Here is a 21135-nt window from a genome sequence, read left to right as displayed (position 1 = left end):
TGACATTATTAGGATTATTTGACACTATTATTAGGCGTAAAATATGTATAAAGAAATCATTTTTAAGCCACCGACTAGGTCAAACTATGATCTAGTCGGTGGCAACATTTATAAAAAAACAAAATAAAAATTTAAATCTTCCATGGGCTAAAAATTAACCATACAGTGTCTCAAAAAATTATCCGACCAAACACTTTTTTAAATATTTTTCCTAAAAAAAGTGCTGTATTTTCGTAAATTTAGACTTTTTTGGTAAACTCAAGATTAATAAAAATAAAAGAACATGTTTTTAAATAGATTTTCTTTATTTCAATGTAAAATATGAATCACAAAGTTTTCAGTCTTTAAATAAATGAACTTAGGTCGTTTTTTTATTGTCAAAAAAATATTCGACCAAACGCATTATTTGTTCCATAATAAATTATTATATAACAAAACAATTATTTTAATACTTTGTTGGGCCTCCCTTTGCTTGGATTACAGCTTCTAGACGTCTAGGCATTGATTTGACTAAAGACTTTGTTTCTTCTGATTGAATCTTTTCTCAGGCTTCTTCAATTGTCACTTTGAGGTTTTCTTTTTAGGAAAATGACCGATCTCCAATTTTTCGGTCTACAATTTCCCACAAATGTTCAATGGGATTAAGGTCCGGTGTTGTGCAGGCCATTCCAAGACCTCAACATTATTTTCAGCAAACCACTCCTTTGTTTTAGTGGCACAATGCTTGGGATCGTTATCTTGCTGAAATGTAAAATCAGATCCTTGCCAAAGTTTTCGAGCAGATGACTTCAAATTTTGCTTTAATATGTTTCTGTATTGCACCTGATCCATTATAGTATCAATAAATTGGAGTTTTCCAACACCCTTCCAAGCCATTGAACCCCATACCATCACGTTACCGCCACCATACTTGACAGTTCCTCTCACGCAGCTTAATTTGTAGGCTTCTCCGGCTTTTCTCCAAACTTTTTGGGCTCCATCAGATGACTTTAAGTTGAATTTCGATTCGTTGCTTCACAGGATCTTTTTCCAGAAACTTAACGGCATGTTTTTGAACTTCTTAGCAAACTCCAATCTTCTTTTCATGTGTTTCTTACTCAAATATGGTTTATTACGCACAAGTCGTCCTTGAAATCCCTGGTCTCGGATACGATTTCTGATTGTCTCATGGGATAATTTGATTCCATAATTCTCTTCAGCTTGCTCAGCCAGTTTTCGAGCAGAAATGAAGCGATTTTTCTTGACTTGTATAATTAAGTTTCTATTAAAACTCATATTAAAGCAAAATCTGAAGTCATCTGCTCGAAAACTTCGGCAAGGATCTGATTTTACATTTCAGCAAGATAACGATCCCAAGCATTGTGCCACTAAAACAAAGGAGTGGTTTGCTGAAAATAATGTTGAGGTCTTGGAATGGCCTGCACAATCACCGGACCTTAATCCCATTGAACATTTGTGGGAAATTGTAGACCGAAAAATTGGAGATCGGTCATTTTCCTAAAAAGAAAACCTCAAAGTGACAATTGAAGAAGCCTGAGAAAAGATTCAATCAGAAGAAACAAAATCTTTAGTCGAATCAATGCCTAGACGTCTAGAAGCTGTAATCCAAGCAAAGGGAGGCCCAACAAAGTATTAAAATAATTGTTTTGTTATATAATAATTTATTATGGAACAAATAATGCGTTTGGTCGAATATTTTTTTGACAATAATAAAACGACCTAAGTTCATTTATTTAAAGACTGAAAACTTTGTGATTCATATTTTACATTGAAATAAAGAAAATCTATTTAAAAACATGTTCTTTTATTTTTATTAATCTTGAGTTTACCAAAAAAGTCTAAATTTACGAAAATACAGCACTTTTTTTAGGAAAAATATTTAAAAAAGTGTTTGGTCGGATAATTTTTTGAGACACTGTATATGAATCCAATTCAAAATATAAGCACAAAAAATTACATAGCATAAACAAACTTGCAAAGTCTCATCGATTTTGTCATTAATTATATTATATATACATTCGGTATATGACACTAAAATAAAGAAATGTGCCCAAAATCAAACATGTATTTTTTTTAGTATACTTCGCCGTTTAAATATTGCGATAATACCAAAATGTTTAAACAAATATTTCCATGGTCGGGGCAAAAAGAAGACAAAAGTAGTCTTTTTATTAAGCCCCGTAGTTTACATCGTATTTTTATATTACAAACAGTTATTTTAATAAGATAAATTTTGTATAATACCGTTAAAAATTAATTGAAATGTATACTTTTTATTCAATTACCAAAAGCCATAAAACAAAAAAATGACAACTTAATAAAAGACTATAAAAACCTCAAGATTTATTTTTGTTAAACAAAAACAGGGTTGTTATCTGTCAAATATGTCTGAGACATATTTTCTGCTGACATAAAATATGTCAGACATATTTTCGATTGACATATTTTGACATAATTTTATGTCTGAATTATTTTCTGCTGACATAAAATATGTCAGACATATTTTCTGTCGACATATTTTAACATAATTTTATGTCTGAATTATTTTCTGCTGACATAAAATATGTCAGACATATTTTCTATCGACATATTTTGACATAATTTTATGTCTGAATGATTTTCTGCTGACATAAAATATGTCAGACATATTTGCTATTGACATATTTTGACATAATTTTATATCTGAATTATTTGCTGCTTGATATTCTTGAAGAAAAAATCAATCTAACAAATTTATTACGCATTTCAACTTAATTTACAGAGTTAAGTGAAAATAGTTTAACAAATTTGTTGCTTTTTTGCAATCAATTATGCTTCATAAAGCTTTTACTTTAAACCATGTAAGCAAACATCAGTTGTTTCATAAAGGTCTTTTCTGCCCTTTTTAGCGATGTATCATTTGATAGTATTGACTAATATTGGCATTTATTGACTTATTTATTGATTATGACTTATTTATTGATTATGACTAATATTGACATTGATAGTATTGACTAATTTTGACATTTGATAGTATTGACTAATATTGACTAGTATTGAGACATCATTTGATAGTATTGATTAGTATTGGCGCTTTCCCTTATTAGAATGTAAAAACCATCTCAAGCTCAGTTTTTATTACTGAAAGTGGTTTTTATTAGTATGACTAAACTTAAAATTATTTCTTTGTTTAAAATAATAATAAAAAAAAAACTTTTTCAGTTATTTTTAATTATTAGTTGATCCTGAAAAAGATTTCATTATGAAAAATTGAATTCAAAAGATTCTATGAAAAAAACGGTTCACAGAATTTCAAAAAATTCGTGCCAAATTAAATAATTCAGACATAAAAATATGTCAAAATATGTCAATCGAAAATATGTCTGACATATTTTATGTCAGCAGAAAATAATTCAGACATAAAATTATGTCAAAATATGTCAATCGAAAATATGTGGGACATATTTTATGTCGGCAGAAAATATGTCTGAAAATATGTCGACAGATCTGCCAGACATATTATGTCGTAACAACTCTGAACAAAAATATGCATAATCGAAACGTTTGATTTAAACAAAATAAAATATTGACAAATAATATAAAATTTGTTTTTTACTCTTTATATATTGATTCTAATATTATTTACTCCGCTATAAAAAAATATTTGACGCCTAAAAGTGGCGTACTTTTCAAAGATGGCAGCAGCAAGAAGCTAAATTATTACTAATATAATATATACAAAAAATATAATTTTTCCATCTCACTAACTTTTAATTCAACGTTTATTATTTGTGGAAATTGTTTATGATTTGAGTAATATTATTTTTACAATTGTCAGTTTTATACAAACTTTTACTGGGTTTTATTCTATTAATAAATATTCCATAAATAAGTTTTCTTTTATGAAACCTATTTTTCCTTCAAAAATATATATATATATATATATATTTTTAACCGAGGTTATCTAGTCTTGTACAATTGCCTACTTTGCTGTTTATCATAAATTTATCTGATTATGATCCATGATTCATATGATCTGCTTTTATGATTATATTAAGGTATAAAACAACAATTTCAACATCATAATAAAACGATAACATAATTTTGAACATCAAACTTAGATATTTTTGGAGATTTGAGAACTTATTTATTATAATAAATTATAACTCCTAACTTACCAATAATAATATTTCCAGTAAATCTGATAAACTGTAGCGAATTACTTGATTTAAAAAGTTAACTTCATAATTTTTTATTTTTTTTTCATAATATATGCAATACAAAATAAAATGGCTCCAAAGAAATCAATAATTAATTTGGAAATGAAACACATTGACTCATTTGTAAAATCTCTTTAGTCCAACATTTTTCAGTATTGAGTTATGAATGGAGTATTGTTCAGTGTAAATAGATTTAGAACTAAAGCCTAAAAAGACCACTAGTACCGTTATCTTTATATAGCCGTTGATTTAACTTTGTTAAACTTACTTTTTTGCTAACATTAAATGGTTAAGATAATCAGTTTTCATTGCTTATCTCAAAACAAGGTTAACCTTGTTTTGAGATAATAGTAATAATTGTGACGACAAGTGGGGTTTTTTAAATAAATGATTCAATTTTGGTTTTTACATACACACACTAGCTATTTCAAGTTGTTCTTTAAAATTTATATATTAGTGTGCGTGTGCGTGTGCGTGTGTGTGTGTGTGTGTGTGTGTGTGTGTGTGTGTGTGTGTGCGTGTGTGTTTATGTGCGTATATGAAATTTTAAATAATGTAATAAATAAATAACATAGCTAAATATACTAATAAAACATAAAAAAAAAATTAGTTTGAACTGCAACTGTTATTTTTTTAACTTTTTAACAAGCTTAATGACCGAAAAAATGTTAATAAAAACTATGAGTTGAAGTTCAGATAATTCAGAGAAGACCGGGTATAAATTGCAAGTTAATATAATTTTAAATTTTTTTATTGGAAGCAACAGCTAATGCCTAAATTTTCTATCTTTGTTTGTTCCACATAAATGTATTAACCTTAAAGATTTTATAAAGCTCAAGTTAAAGTTATTACTTTTTTATGTTTACTTTGATAGGTCAGGATCAGAATTATCACGGTCATCCTGCTACAGTTATCCAGTAGAAACTACTATTAGCCTAGTGCCTTATAAAATTTGATTTTTAGACAAAGGTTAAGAGAAATTAACATTGACTCAAAATACTCGCTTTCCTTGAGCTCTTTCTTGAATAAAGGCTAGGAAAGGTGTCTCAATGAAAATACTCATCTTGGGTAAATGTAAATGTATAAAGTTTCAATTTTTTTAAAATAAGAAGATTGCTCTGATGATGAAAATAAAAATATAAAGCTCCACTAAATATTGCTCTTTTTACTATTGTTAGAAGATATTCAAGTTTTTTAGTTAACTTTAAGTATCTCATCTTGACTTCAAAAACATACTATTGTTAGAAGATATTTGAGTTTTTTAGTTAACTTTAAGTATCTCATCTTGACTCCAAAAACATACTATTGTTAGAAGATATTCGAGTTTTTTAGTTAACTTTAAGTATCTCATCTTGACTCCAAAAACATACTATTGTTAGAAGATATTTGAGTTTATTAGTTAACTTTAGGTATCTCATCTTGACTCCAAAAACATACTATTTTTAGAAGATATTTGAGTTTTTTAGTTAATTTTAAGTATCTCATCTTGACTCCAAAAACATACTATTGTTAGAAGATATTCGAGTTTTTTAGTTAACTTTAAGTATCTCATCTTGACTCCAAAAACATACTATTGTTAGAAGATATTCGAGATTTTTAGTTAACTTTAAGTATCTCATCTTGACTCCAAAAACATACTATTGTTAGAAGATATTCGAGTTTTTTAGTTAACTTTAGGTATCTCATCTTGACTCCAAAAACATACTATTGTTAGAAGATATTTGAGTTTTTTAGTTAACTTTAAGTATCTCATCTTGACTCCAACAGCACACTTTATAGAAAGCAATACAAATTTCAATTCCTCATGTTCTACTGCTGATTTTTAGTTTGTTTTTTAACTGTTTTAAGTGAAAAATTCTACTATAAATTAGATAAAAATGTCAAGAAAAGGGCTTTTTTGATGAATTTTGTGTGTTGGTATTCTCTGTGCGTTTTCCTGGTGGAAATTGTGTACCTGAGAAAGTTTTTTTAAATTATTAAATTATTCGTATGGAAAAATTTTCTAAATTATTAAATCATTCCTTTTTTATCGCATTAAAGTCGTCTACGATGGAGAACACTTTTCGTTTTCCTTAATCGCTGTCACAAGGTTCCATGAGTGTTGTTTCTTATCTACATTAATTATCATTTCAAAAATCTTACCTCAAAAATGAATTGACACTCATGACAAACTCATGACACAAATTTATACTTTGATAACAATTCATCACTTTTTTTTTGCTTAGTGTGCGTGTTGAGCCGGGTTTAAATATGATCTCTCTTTTTCAGAATCAGGTTGTTTGTTTTGTAGGCTTGAGGCAAACCATATTCTTAAATAATGTAGGTTAATACCAGGAATGTCTCGAGCCCAAATACATTCTTTAAAAAATTCGTTGTCAAATAGAATAGTTTGATGCTAAAAAACAAACACAAATTATTGATTGTATTTGTGTTAAATATAGAAAACTAAATGTTTGTTTTTCCAGACTTCTTAGTTGCAAAGCATTTAATGATGTGATCTATATTTAGATTTTCATTAAGTCTTGATCAGGAACGATTTGTCGTCCTTGAATAGTTTTTCACTCGTTTAATTGTTGAAAAAGAACATACTTCTTCATAAAATGCAGCCAGAATCAAATAAATCCAAAATGCAATGTATACATATGGAAAAGTGGCAGTTAAGTTTTTGAAATGATATACAGCAAATTTTGTTTCTTTGGCTTGGTCAGTATCCAATTTTAGCATTTCAAACAAAATGATGATCTCCTCCGTAAAATCAGCTTTCAAATTACAATGACAGCGTTGTACAAAATAATCTGACTTTGCACAAAAATGTTTTATGCTTGGCATATAATTGGCTTCTGTCTGCAATCTACCTAACAATATCTGGTATGCTTCACCTTAATCAAAGAATATTGCACGTTTTATCATTCTAGTTAATCTGTAGTTACTCAAAACTTCATACTCAAAACTTCATACTCTTCAAATCCTTTTTTTAACATACCACAGTGATAAAAATTTGACTTTAACTTAATCTAGTTTTTTTAGGACGACTAAACAAAAATTAAAAACCCCGAAAATTTTTGCACCATTTTATTGTTCTTATCCAAGATCATAGAAAAGTCGCAGAAACATATTTGTTCCGGTAGATTGTTTAGTTGGATGTTTTTTGTGGTAGCCGTGATGCAGTTTTTAGAGTTCTGGCTAAGAACCATAAGGTCTGAGGTTCAACACCGGCTCTAGTTCAATTAGCTACTTTGGTTAAAAAGGAGACGTGAACTTCCTATTTAAATGCTATTCCGTGGTGCTCTGTGATAAGACCGTAAAGTCTTCTGGGAGCACTTTAATAAAAAAAGCAAAAAAAAAGTTTTCTCGTCTGACTTTCCAAACTTATGGAAAAAAAAGACTTAATTTTAATTTCTTTTAATTTTAAATATTTTTCATAGATTTTAAAAAGTTTTTTTTGTTTTTTTAATAAGTTAAACTTCGTAAATCAATATTTCTTCTTAGGCCTGGCGCAAAGCCTCCATCTGCTCTGTGGGTAATCCAATTCTGCTTTTTTATGACAGTTTAGGGCCTTCAATGACTAATGAATTTTAATTCAAGCAAAACGCAGTTGTTCACTGCTAGTAAATTCTCAAAATTCCTAATAATCTTATTTTTATGAATAACAATACTCTCACGGTGTTTTTCACACTTTTTCTCATTACCTTTCAATACTGAAATCTTATAAAAACCATGTTTCATATTTATCGCAAAATTAGCATCTGCTAAAATTGTCTCTTTTTATTATTTTTTACGATTTTTTAAATCCTGATTTCATTTTTTACCTTTATTAATCTCTAGTTTTTGTATAAAGTACTCTTGTTTCTATTTTTGCATTAGTTCGTCTAACAACTACTTTTCCATTTTAGAAGAATTCTGAGTTTGCATTGTAAATTTAGTTAATGTTCTCTCTGTCCCATTGTTTTAAAGTTACATATCTTTCTCTTTTCTAAAAATATTACTTTGGTTGCTGCTTAAGTGAGCTATGATTTGTTTCACCAACCGAAAAAAAAATTCAAATGACTCCTAACTCAACAAAGTCCAATAACGTTGTACTTTTTTGCTAATCCTGTACGACTAGCATGCCCACAAAAGTTATTCTCATATAGACTTTTTTTAAGCATCAGTTATTTAAAATGCTCTTTCCTCTTCATGTTCTCTTGACACATAGAACCTACAGCTTTTTAAGAACCTTAAACATTTTTGTTAATTTTGTTTTTATCCTCAACTTACGCCTAACTTAAATACCTGTTGCTTGTAGCCTAATTAGAGATAAATTTGCTTAAAGTATATATTTATATTTAGTTATTACGAATAGTGAACCTTATGCTCATGTTTTTTACTAATGAACAAAGGTCTTCAATCTAATTCTTGATGTTACCTCTACTCGGTAGGAGCTTACAGTGCCTCTTTTATTGCTATTAATTTTGTAGAATTTAAATAAGAATTTCGAATAAGTGCTTTGTTACATATTTTTATTTTGTTTGCACAAGATTATACTCTTTTCAGGTAATAAAATTCTTTGTCTGATAAAACACTTAAATTTAAATCAACACATGAAATCTGACTCTGAAATTTCAAAAAAAATTGCTAAGGTTGTTAAAGAAAAAGAAGTGTTTAACTTGCCGAAACAATTTAATAAAGTTCTAAATATACAACTGCATTTAACAACACCCGATCTCTCTCTGATTGATACAAAACATTGTTTAAAGAGTTACGTTTTACTGCCGTCTGGTAAAGTATTTACGCTTGTAATTATTCCTTCGTGCCATCTCTTTCCACCCATTATTGGATCAGAGCTTACAACATATGTCCCTTGAGCAAATAATATAATGCTTCCTAAAAAATAGGTATTTTTCTTATTTTAGGTTTCAATTTGAAATTGTTATATCTTTAAATATTTATTATATCTAAAATAAAAATATGTAAAATAGTGACGATCAGGGTCGGATCTAGTCTGACATGTAAAAGGGGGAGGGGAGCAGTTTTTAATCAACCCCAAAAAAAATTTTTTATATAATTTTCGTTTGAATATTACTCTTTTTCTGTCATACTTTTTTATCTTTAATTCTATATAAACAATTTTAACAAGTGTAACTATGAAATGACGTCATATATTGGTATCTCAGTAGACCGGTTTAAAATTTGCGCGGCTCAACTTAAATGAACCACTTATAAATAGTAGGGGAGATGAGGGCGCATTGATCGCCGTAGCAGTGTTTTGAAAATTGCGCAGAACCTGAAAGAGATGTAAAAACTTATTAACTACGAAACACATGTAGAACTATCTGGCTTTTGGAATATATAAATATTTTGATTTAAAAAAATGATAAACATGAATAATTTTAACTTTTAAACAACCCTCTCAAAAGATCAATGTACCCCAAACTATGGGGTACTATGATCTCCGACTTGGGGCACATTGATCTTATATGCGTAATATTATCTAAACGTTTAACACTTCTATAACTAAATCTTGTAAATAATTTAGTCAAAGGGTAATATTGTATAACATATAATACATCTAAATTTTTTAATTATTTATATAGCAGTTAAACCCACTAGTCTAATTTTTAATTAAAAAATGTATAAATCACAGCAGCTATAAGCTACCCGCTTTATATACGTTTAAAACTTTACAACAACTTGAAATTTATAAGAACTGAAATATAAAGACTGAAATAAGAATACAACTTTTAAGTTTACAAAACTTGTTAAAAGTACAATATTTTGATTAAGAATATTTCATCATTTGTGAAAGTCAAGTTGTGAAGCAGCTTTTGGTTTACATTGTTTTTTATTCCTAAGCAAGTAATTCTTAGTTTCTTTCTTATCTTTTGTGGAGACATTTTATTGATTTTTGGTTTGCTTCAAAATTTTCTTTTCTTTTGACAAACGAATTTCATTTCTGACAGGAGTATCAGTCAAGATCCTTGTTTTTAACTGCTTACTTTTAACTTTTTTTTTTTTCTGGCAGATGCTTTTGGGTAAGGTTTTAAAACCTCAGGTGAGATTATAGAAGCAACACTTGTTGACACTTTGTTTAAAATACTTGTTTCAATATTTAATATAGTTATTTCAGACTCTATGTGATTAACATGTGCTGGTATCATTTCAGATTCCATGTTGTTGACAGGAGTGATAGTAACTGTATCTGGAGCAGCTCTATCTGTAACTGATGATGGTAAATATTCGTCATCTTTGAAAATTTCAGAATTGAATGGCTCAATGCCAGCTACTCTAAATCCTGTCTGTATATTAGATGGTGAGAAAGCTTTTGTATACGGTTCTCTGGGTTTGAAACCATCCAATTATCACATGCAGAATTGTAAAACCTTTTCAATGTTCCAAAAACAGTTCTATCTGATGGCTGCAATTTATGGCTGCAACGGGGAGGAAAACTTATCACTGTAATTCCGTGTTGAATTGCAAGCTCCAAGCCTTTAACAGAAATATGACTTTCATGACTGTCGAGAAGTAACAAAACTGGAGATTCCTGAGAACAGTTTGAATATTTAACAAAATGTTTAATCCATTCTATGAAAATTTCTGAGTTCATCCAACCAGAAGGATTTGCAAATCCCACACATCCAGGAGGTCCTTCCTTAATCATGTAATCATGAAACTTTACCCTAGGAAAAATAAATAATGGAGGAATGGAATTTCCAATAGCATTAGAGGCACAACATGCAGTTACCAATGTTCCTCGTTCTGCAGATGTGATTCTTCCAACTTGTTTGCTTCCTCTACCAGCTAAAACCTTTACCGGCTTTTGAACGGTTGTTAAACCAGTTTCATCAACATTATATATACAGTTAGGATTATATTTATATCGATTTCTTACCGTTTTAAGATTTTAAAAAAACTCTCTTACAGTGTGTTTGTTAAAAGCTGTTGATCGAGCGAAGCTCGTTGCTTCAGGTGTTCGTAGAGACAACTCTGGTTGTCTTTTCATAAAATCTTGCAACCAATCAATGCCTGCAATTTTATTTTTGATCCATGATGATGGGCATATCTTATTGTTTTTTAAAACAAATTCATATGCCAATAATCGCGTTGACCTAGTTGAAAGGCCATAGTTCATTTTTGATGCAATTAGTAAATAACTTGATAAACTTTTTTCATCTTCTGCTGTAAAAACTTGTCTATTGTTGTAGTTAGGCTTGAAAGCTTCATTTGGATTAAGCCTCTTTTTACGACAATATCTTTTTAAAGTCATTCTATCTATGTTAAACTGACGTGCTACAACATTCAGTTGTGTTCCTTCTAAAACTTTATTAACAGCTACTTTCATTGTTTCACTTGGTATAGCAACTTTATTTGTTTTTTAATTCTATTTCTAACCATTTTAAGATCTGTAAAAAAATATATCAATAAAAACATATGTTTTTAATAAATGCTAATATTTAACATAATAATATTATGTTAAATATTTTTTAATTATTATGTTAAATATTATTCTTTTGATATTATAAAATAATAGTATTATTATTACTAGCTTATAACATAAGTAGATTTAAAAAATGAAATGCTAAAAGCTATTGTTTGTTTATATATAGTTTTTTTTTAAATTATAAATACAATTCCATTCGTTTAACTGTATTGCTTATAAACAAAAACATGGGGCACTTCGTCTTCTATGGGGCACTTTGATCCTCCGATCAATGGGCCCCGCATAGTCAAAGATCAATGTACCCCAATAGGTATAGGTAACATATTGATAGCAATATCTACTGTATAAATTGCAGCCAAATAAAAATTATATATTATATTATACACCTAACACTTACAAATTTAAAATAAAATTGTTGTTAACCCATACAGACATCTAAATAAAAATATATTTGAATTATAGTACGATTTAAAAAAATCACTTTTTATGACGAAAAACAATATTTTCTTTATTTTTTTTGACGCTGATAACCTTATGAAAAAATATTACGAATAATCAATTAGGGAAGCATAATCGTTAATTAAATTGCAACCTCGCTTTTAGTAAGGCAAAAATGAACGAGTAAAAGCCAAAAGATCATACTGCCCCGGCGATCAATGCGCCCCCATCTCCCCTACGTTGAAAGTTAAAAAACGAAAAGGAATTTTATAGGAATTTGTAAATTATAAACTCTTTTTATTTAATTACTCACCATGGTTTTTACTTTTGCAAATAAAACATAACAGCGCATTTTCTTTTTATTATCTTACTTTTCATTTAGTTTTAAATTAATGACGCAATTTAATATTTTATTATTTATTTGATATTAGTAATATTTGCTCTTTATATAATCAAAGTGACAAAATAAACTGAACGTTACCACGGCGATTTTTTTTTTGCCTTAAATACTCCCATAGCCAATAATATATATTTACTAATGTATTAAATAATTAATTAATTAAATTAATTAAATAACATATTAATTAATCAATTAATAATGATATATATTAATATGTTAATATATATCATTGCCCATAGCTTATTTGAAGAAATACGAAAATTGGTCCAAAACGTCCGCAATTTTTCATTTTTTATGAAAAGTTGCAAAAAATTACCATCTTTATCATTGAATAATGGCTATAAATACAGGGTGGGTCAAAAGTCACTGACCCTTTTTATTTTTTAATATCTTTTTTATTTTTTAATATTTTTTATTTTCTAAATAGTTTTTATTTTTTTCAGATCCTGGAAATTAATTATAGAGAAATTCAGTACCGTCCAACGTACACAAATAGTAAAATTTTTTGGATAAACCAATCATGTCTGATGAAGCCCACTTCCACCTAAATGGGTTCGTCAATAAACAAAACTGTCGCTTTTGGGCAACAGAAAACCCAAGAGCTGTGCATTAGAGAGAACTTCACCCAGTAAAGTGCACTGTATAGTGCGCAATAAATTCAAATGAAAATATCAGGTCATATTTTTTTGAAGATGATGATGGAAATGCTGTGACTGTGACAGGAGAGAGGTACAGAGCGATGCTTCAAAATAGCCAGCAATTGAAAATCGAGTTGGATGTGGTTCCAGCAGGACGGAGCAACAGCTCATACTGCAAGAGAAAGCATGCCATTACTCCGGCAACGTTTTAATGGAAGAATTATTTCTCGATTTGGTGATGCCAATTGGCCATCTCGTTCTCCTGATCTCACTAGCTTAGACTTTTTCTTATGGGGATATCTAAAGGAAAAAGGTTTATGCCAACAAGCCGCAATCTTTAACGGAGCTAAAAGAAAACATCACTAGAGAAATAAGAGAAATAAGCCCTGAAACTTCGGGAAAGGTTATGGCAGAGGTAATCGAAAGAGCTGCAATATGTGAAGCAGAAAATGGAAGGCATATGCAGAATGTTATTTTTCATACTTAACAATAAAGTTTCTAAAGCTTACTAAAAGTAAATTTGTGATAAAAATAAAATTAAATTTCTGATAGAAAATAAATTACCATCGCCTTGACTTTATGATACTAAAATTTCATGCATATAACTGTTAAATTAAAGAAGTTATTTAAAATTGAAATGGTTCAGTGAATTTTGGCCCACCCTGTATAAATTTATGTATTTTTGTAAATTATGTATTTTTAAGCGTAAAAATATATCATGCGTTTTCTTTTATAAAATCTGGTCTTTAAAAGTTATACAGATATTGAAATTCAATTTATTTAAAATCTAGAAATAATCAGCTAGATATACTAAATGACGGTTTCCTTAACTATCAATGTTATTACATATAAAGATAAATGTCAATTGGATCTCAAATTCCAGTTTACAATTAGATGTCTACATTACAGTTAAATAGTAGTTTTAAGCAAAATAGACATAAAAATCACTGATTTTTAATGAAATACATTTATATTTACGATATCAGAAAATTTTAATGAAGTACATATATATTTACGCCATCAGAAGGTATATGTTGTAGACTGGAATTTTAGAAATACACATATTGAACTCATATGTGAATTTTTAGATCATAAGATGCATCATGGATGGAGTCTATTCACGAGTTTGACAGTAGGTTACTCTATCGGTAAAAAGATCGTTCAGAAACCATTTTGAATTTTTTCATACGCTAATCGGAGAAAATTTAATCACTTGGCGCGTAAAAATAAAATAAACTATTTTCGTTACATTGTTATCAGAAAATCTCGTAAACCATAGCAAGTGGGAGAAAATCAATCAAAAAATCACCGAAATGTAGAAACATTCATTAAGGTTTTTGGTTTCGCAACAGACTATTTTATAAATGTTTTTAGCTATTTTCTGTCTTGTTTTCTACAAATGTCTCAGTTAATCTAATTGTTTTTTATAATTTTGAAAAAACAATTTACCTTATACGAACTTATTAAGCTAATGTAATAGTTGTTTTAATGGAAACCGGTGCTTTTTATTCAGCAGGTAATTTGAGTATATTGAATGATTAAGTAAAGTTTTTGATCAAATGTTCGTGACTTAAACATCACTTAAACTAAATAGTAAAAATTACTACTTTCAAAAAAAGTAGTTTTAAACAATTTTGTAATAATAATTCAATATCAATGTTTAAATGTCTCAGTACTACAAAACAACAATCGAAATATTAGGCAAAAACGGGTCCCTTTTTAAAATCCCCTAAAAACAAAAAAAAATTTTACTTAGAAGTGGCAAAAATCAAAAAGACAGTCGTGCCAGCAGAACTTTTCTGGAACGGTTCAACAAAAAAAACAATGCCGTGGACCCATATTTGGAAAAAAAAACTTCACCTCCCACGCATGCGGACCGACTCAAAACATCCTCTTTCGTTTTTTACCCAACAGTTTACCTTCTGCGGCCTTGCTAGCGAAAAGCACAAGGCAACAGATCGTCAAAATTAACAAATGCAAAACTTGTGGTAAAATCGAGGACAACATCCATATTTTTGCCTACTGTTCTCCTTCTGTTGAAATTTGGGAGTATTTTAAACATGTATAAAACTCCTTGAAATCCCAAAACAATTTTTCTCCGATAAATTCCATTTTCACGATTGAAACAGCGAATTTATCGGAGAAAAACCCCACTTCGCAGCTGCTGTTGACACTCACTCAAACCATCATAAGTGCAATATGGAACAGTAGATGCCAGCACATGTTTAGTAACAAAAAAATTTTCCCAATGGCAGTGATCAGGGTAATAATCAGGAACATCAGGAATATTATTACCTTAAAATATAATTATCATTTCCGTAAAAACACCGCGGACATTTTCTGTGAGTATTTTTGTATTAAAAATGTTTTCTGTCAAGTAGAGAATGGAAATCTGAAACTAAACATATGAGCTGAAATAAAACAACGGCTCGTTGTATGTTTAGTAAAGATGTCCTTCCCTCTGCAATTTTTTCTGTTATAAAACAAAAATATTATTATACATGATTAGAAAATCACTGCCAGCCCTTATATTATGAAATATCATTTTAACACATAAGTGTTTATCTATAGTGTTCGTAACGTAATGTTTTGTAAAAGTCCTGTAATTTTTTTTAATTTGTTTTGATATAAATCTTTTTTTCCTTATAAATCTTTCTTTAACCTATTTTAGAATCTCTCCTTTTTATAACCTAATCTAAAGTCTCGATTTCTTTCCGCACAACGGCAAAAAAATAAAAAAACAAAAAATACAAAAAAATATAAAACCAAAAAACACAAAAAAATATAAAACCAAAAAAAACACAAAAAAATCAAAAATCAAAAATACAAAAAATATATAATATCATAAATAAAAATTTAAAAATGTATATATTTACGAACATTTGTAGAAACTATATATTATAAAACTATAATACCTGAGTTAATGTAATTTTAAAGAAAAAATTGTAAATATTTATTATTTTGTAATTAAAGAAAACAAAAAAAAAAAAAGACTAATAATTTCTTAAACAATTATCAGCCATTTTTAAGTAAGGATCAAGTAGACTTTGTCAACAGTACCTGTCCCAAGTTCTTCTTTGGTTGGAATTCTATCTTTTGCAATATTGAAATAATCTACAAATCTTCCAGTAGAATCACCATCATCCCAATCAATTTCATACTTAAGTGAATCTTTCAAAAACCTTGCATAAAAAATATTTGTTTAAAACTTTAAACAATAAACACAGTGTATAGTAATATACAACTAACTATAATAAATAAAATTAAAAACTAGTTTTCTAATTATTGTTAACATAACGCCACAAATAACTTAGAACTCTTAAAGCAAGAAATATTAGTATTTAGATAAAATTTCTAAGATCTTTAAGTTAAAAAACATTTAAGTATTATTTACTAAAAAGTAACTTACAAATTTTATTGGCTTTATTTAGCTACACCATAAGAGTGGTGACGAGTATGGTAACTCGTATTTTGTTCTTTATTTACTCGAGGATACATTTTTTGAATAACTTTGAATACTTAACTGTATTCTCAATAGCACCATTTATTCAGTTAGAATAGCAAGAGAATTTTTAAAATCAACAAAGAATATAAAAAAGTGGATGTTGTAAACTTTTGTTTACTTTTGTTATTAAATAATGCGTGCGTTCCATTTATTAGTTGTTTAAAGCTTTCCATTGTTTAAAGCCAAATTGTAGAGATCCTTCGACAAATATATTATGTTATATTCTCTCTAATAATAGTTTAAGTTTAAAAATGTTATTATGATGTTTAAAAAAAGTTATTATGATGTTTAAGACCATTTAACTATGCACTAAATTAGCGTAGCCGTTATTTTAGTGAATTCATAAGTTGGCATAAAAATTATTGGGTAATTTATGTAAAACTTGTTACATTTGTTTCAAAGTATTTTTTTTTCAAAGATGTTTTTAAAAATAATTTCTTTTAACTTAAGGAAACTCTTTTGGAAAATTTTGCTATATTATCTCAAAGAACCATTATAAGAATAGGATTTAATAAAAATGCATTTATATATATATATATATGCAGTATATATATATATATATATATATATATATATATATATATATATATATATATATATATATATATATATATATATATATATATATATATATATATATATATATATATATATATATATATACATATATATATATATATATATATATATATATATATATATATACATATATATATATATATATACATATATATATATATATATATATATATATATATATATATATATATATATATATATATATATATATATATATATATATATATACTGTTGTTGTATGATTTAGTATTAAAAATACTACACTCTTGATCGTTTTAGAGTGCTCAATATTTAAGAAAATATATATTTTTTCAAAAACAGAGCGTTTTATACTTAAATTTTAGAAAAAACAACCTTTAATGGAACTTAAAGTTTCATGCCTATCGGCAATCATCAGCCATTAAGTACAAAATCAAAAATATAAAAAACCGTTTAAAAGTTACAAACTACGGTAGAATGAGTTCTGACGTTATAGTACAATTATGAAGACATAATGGAAAACTATTCTCCGCTATCAAATAATGAAAGGAGAAATTTATTTTTGTGTCTGCATTTAGAGACTAATTCGCCTCTTTTGTTTAGCAGATTGTTTCCTTTGTAAAATAATATTTCGAATTTTTCATTTAAACAAAGTTTACAAATTTTTGACGCAGGATTGTATGATTTACAGCGTTTAACAATATTCAATTTGATTGAAGTTGTGAAATTGTTTTCTTTTAATTCCCATACTTCCTTAGACAACTCAGTGTCGTTTTTGTATTTTTTTATGTTAAAAGATTTTTGATAACATAGCTTAAATGAGGTTTCGCTTATCCCAATGTATGCTTTATCATTGTATTGAGGTTTATTTGAGCTTACGGTGGCTTGGTAAACAATGTTGTTAGACAAGCAATTGTTGTTCAGTGGACAAAGAGATTTTTTAATGCAATTGCAGGCTTTTTCTGATAATTTTACATCACTATATAAAAAATTTTTGTTGTGTGAGTTGATGATAGATTTGATGTTTGGCATACAGGAGTAGCTTTCTTAATTGTGTTTCTGTTAAATATTTTGTGTAGTTTGTGGTTTTTAGGAAAATGCTTGTCAATTAGGGTTAAAAAGCGTTGACCAATTTTGATTATAGGTTCGCCATTATAGGTTCCCATGGTAACATCAAACATTCCTGCTTTTATTTTAATCCATGATAGCCACCGCTAAAAATGAAAGATTTTCTTCCATGACGTATAATGGATTTGCTTTGCTCGTCTATAATTATATGTTGTTCGGCAAAGGCAATTGCGTTATTTAGCATGTTTTCATTAATTGACGGATAAAAATTCTTTATGTCAAATACTAAAAATTTACAAAGGTGTTTATCATCAATTTTTTGGAACCCATTTATCACATTCTGCGTATTTTGCCATTGGTTTAAACAGAGCCTGATTCTTAATTCAGAGTTGATATTGGATAAAATAAATTTGAACAATCTTCCTACCTCATTCTTTGCAAGATTTAAAAGACGCACAGTAGGGTTGTTTATGAAGTTGGCTTTGTGATCTTTTAAAGTTATAAAACAATCGGCAGTTCCGTTTATCTTGATTCTATTTAAAATATTATGATTTGTCAAAATTTGCTTACTTTCTTTATTTACTACGTCCTTTAGATTTGGGTCGGCCTTTTTATAAGTGGAGGTGATTGCGTTTTTTAGGTGGTTGTAATCATCTTTAGATATTTTGTACATGTTGGAAGTTATGTCAGCTGGAGTTAAAGTCTTTTTAGAATTGGGTAAAAATTTAATGTCATTATTTATTTTTTCTTGAAATGTGTTGTTGAGATTGCGAAATCTTATAGTTTTAACGAGATTTATTAAATCTTTTTCAAAATAGTGACATTTCTTTAATTTGTGGAGGGCACTTTGAAAATTTTACTCCATAGTTAGTGAAACCATTACACTTAGATGCATCACCGAGTTGCTTGTTAATAAAAAATAACGCTTTCCATCTCATTCTTTATATAAGAGCTTCAGTTTTCTCGTTTAACTGCATAATACTAAACTCTTGATCGTTGAAGAGTGCTCAATATTTAAGAAAATATATATTTTTTCAAAAACAGAGCGTTTAAATATATATATATATATATATATATATATATATATATATATATATATATATATATATATATATAAATATATGTATAGATATATATATATATACATATTTATATATATATATATATATATATATATATATATATATATATATATATATATATAATATAAATATATGTATAGATATATATATATACATATTTATATATATATATATATATATATATATATATATATATATATATATATATATATATATATATATATATATGTATATATATATATATATACATATATATATATATATATATATATATATATATATATATATATATATATATATATATATATGTATAAATATATATACATATATATATATATATATATACATATATATATATATATATATATATATATATATATATATATATATATATATATATATATATATATATATTTATTTATAGCTGTGTGCATGTTTTTAATATAATTGGGTAAATAATTATTATGAGAAATAATTAAATATATATCTTTCAGTAATTTAATATTTAACATTATTTAACAATAAAACAACAAATGATAAAAGATTTAACACCATACAATGCTATATTATTTAAAAAATTATGTTACATATGCATAATAAACAGAATGGTTTATAAACTTATTTTTTGGCTAAAATCTTTTCGATTCAAAGCTTTTTAAATTTTTTAAAATGATCAGGATGAGAAGTGTTTATTTTGTTACGTAGATACGTCGTTTTAAATTAGCATGAATTGGCTTGTTAGCTTGTTGGATAAACTTACACAGACCACAAGATTGATGGATGTAAATGAATAAAATCATTCGTTATCATGTAGATAATCCAAGTTGAAGGTAAATTTTCAAAGATTTCTGCAAGAGCTTGAATGTGGCAAAGCAAACTTTTAAATCTATCAAAAACTTTAATGACATTTTCATGTCATTGAAGTTATAATCTGTGCATATGTTCAAGTCATATGCACAGATTATAACTCAATTATCTTAAATGATAAGAATTTCCTATCTTGATATCAATTTATCTAATTATTTCCATATATTACTTACATACACCTTTTATAAATAACATTATGATATTTCATTTTTATTTTATCTTAAAATAATTTTAAAAAAATCAAAGTAATGTGATCTGTAATTGTTAAAGATATTAATATATAAATCTCTCATTTTTTGTAACTTATGAAATATTTATTATTACGAAGGCTTCTAAATGTTTTCGAAATTTTTTCTTTCAATGTTCTTTATATATTATTTAAATATATATTATAAATTAAACCATATATTTTAGCTAAATAACCTGCAAAGAAAGAAAGTCTATCAACACTTAGTAGCTCAATAATCTTTCTGAAATTGTTGTAATATACTGGAATATTTGCCTTAATTTTTAAATATTGAATATTTTGAACCCCAGCATCCAGATACTGATTTTTGACTATTATATCTCATCAATATGAAAAACACTAAAACATACACTAACAGCTTAGAACAAAACAATTTGTTCCATTATCACTCAGATCAATTGCAACTTATAACTGCATAATAGTGTCGAGAGATGCAAATGCTATGGTTCTGCGAAGAATTTTATTATCTGACACACTAACTTGAATATACATACATTGAAGAGTTTCTGATACACAAAATATAGCTAGCTAAAAATACCTATATATATATAATACCTAGCTTAAAGTTAAAACTATATAAAGCTTTCTCAAAAAATAATGTGTATTTTAAAATTTTTTTGACAGAATTTGTTTTTATCATTAAATTAATTCTTAGACAGCCAGTTCTTTTTATTGGGTTTGTATATTTATTGGGTTTTAAACCAGAAAATGTTTTA

The 21135-nt window shown here is 27.3% G+C and overlaps 1 protein-coding gene across 2 annotated transcripts in view; it reads right to left on the bottom strand.

Moving 5' to 3' along the window:
• The window catches only part of LOC136088541 (uncharacterized), a 58952-nt gene that overhangs the window by 6748 nt on the left and 31069 nt on the right, over positions 1-21135 (bottom strand). For both annotated transcript variants that reach the window (XM_065812428.1, XM_065812429.1), the window contains exons 2-3: positions 16153-16274; positions 8942-9062 (exon numbers count right to left, since the gene is read on the bottom strand). In XM_065812428.1, the coding sequence (XP_065668500.1) occupies positions 8942-9062; positions 16153-16274 (243 nt within the window). The remainder of the gene's footprint in view (positions 1-8941; positions 9063-16152; positions 16275-21135) is intronic.

The sequence above is a fragment of the Hydra vulgaris genome, chromosome 12 (assembly GCF_038396675.1).
Source record: "Hydra vulgaris chromosome 12, alternate assembly HydraT2T_AEP".
Lineage (NCBI taxonomy): Eukaryota > Metazoa > Cnidaria > Hydrozoa > Anthoathecata > Hydridae > Hydra > Hydra vulgaris.
Note: the sequence above shows the minus strand (reverse complement) of the source record. Positions and strands in the feature narration are given on the sequence as shown.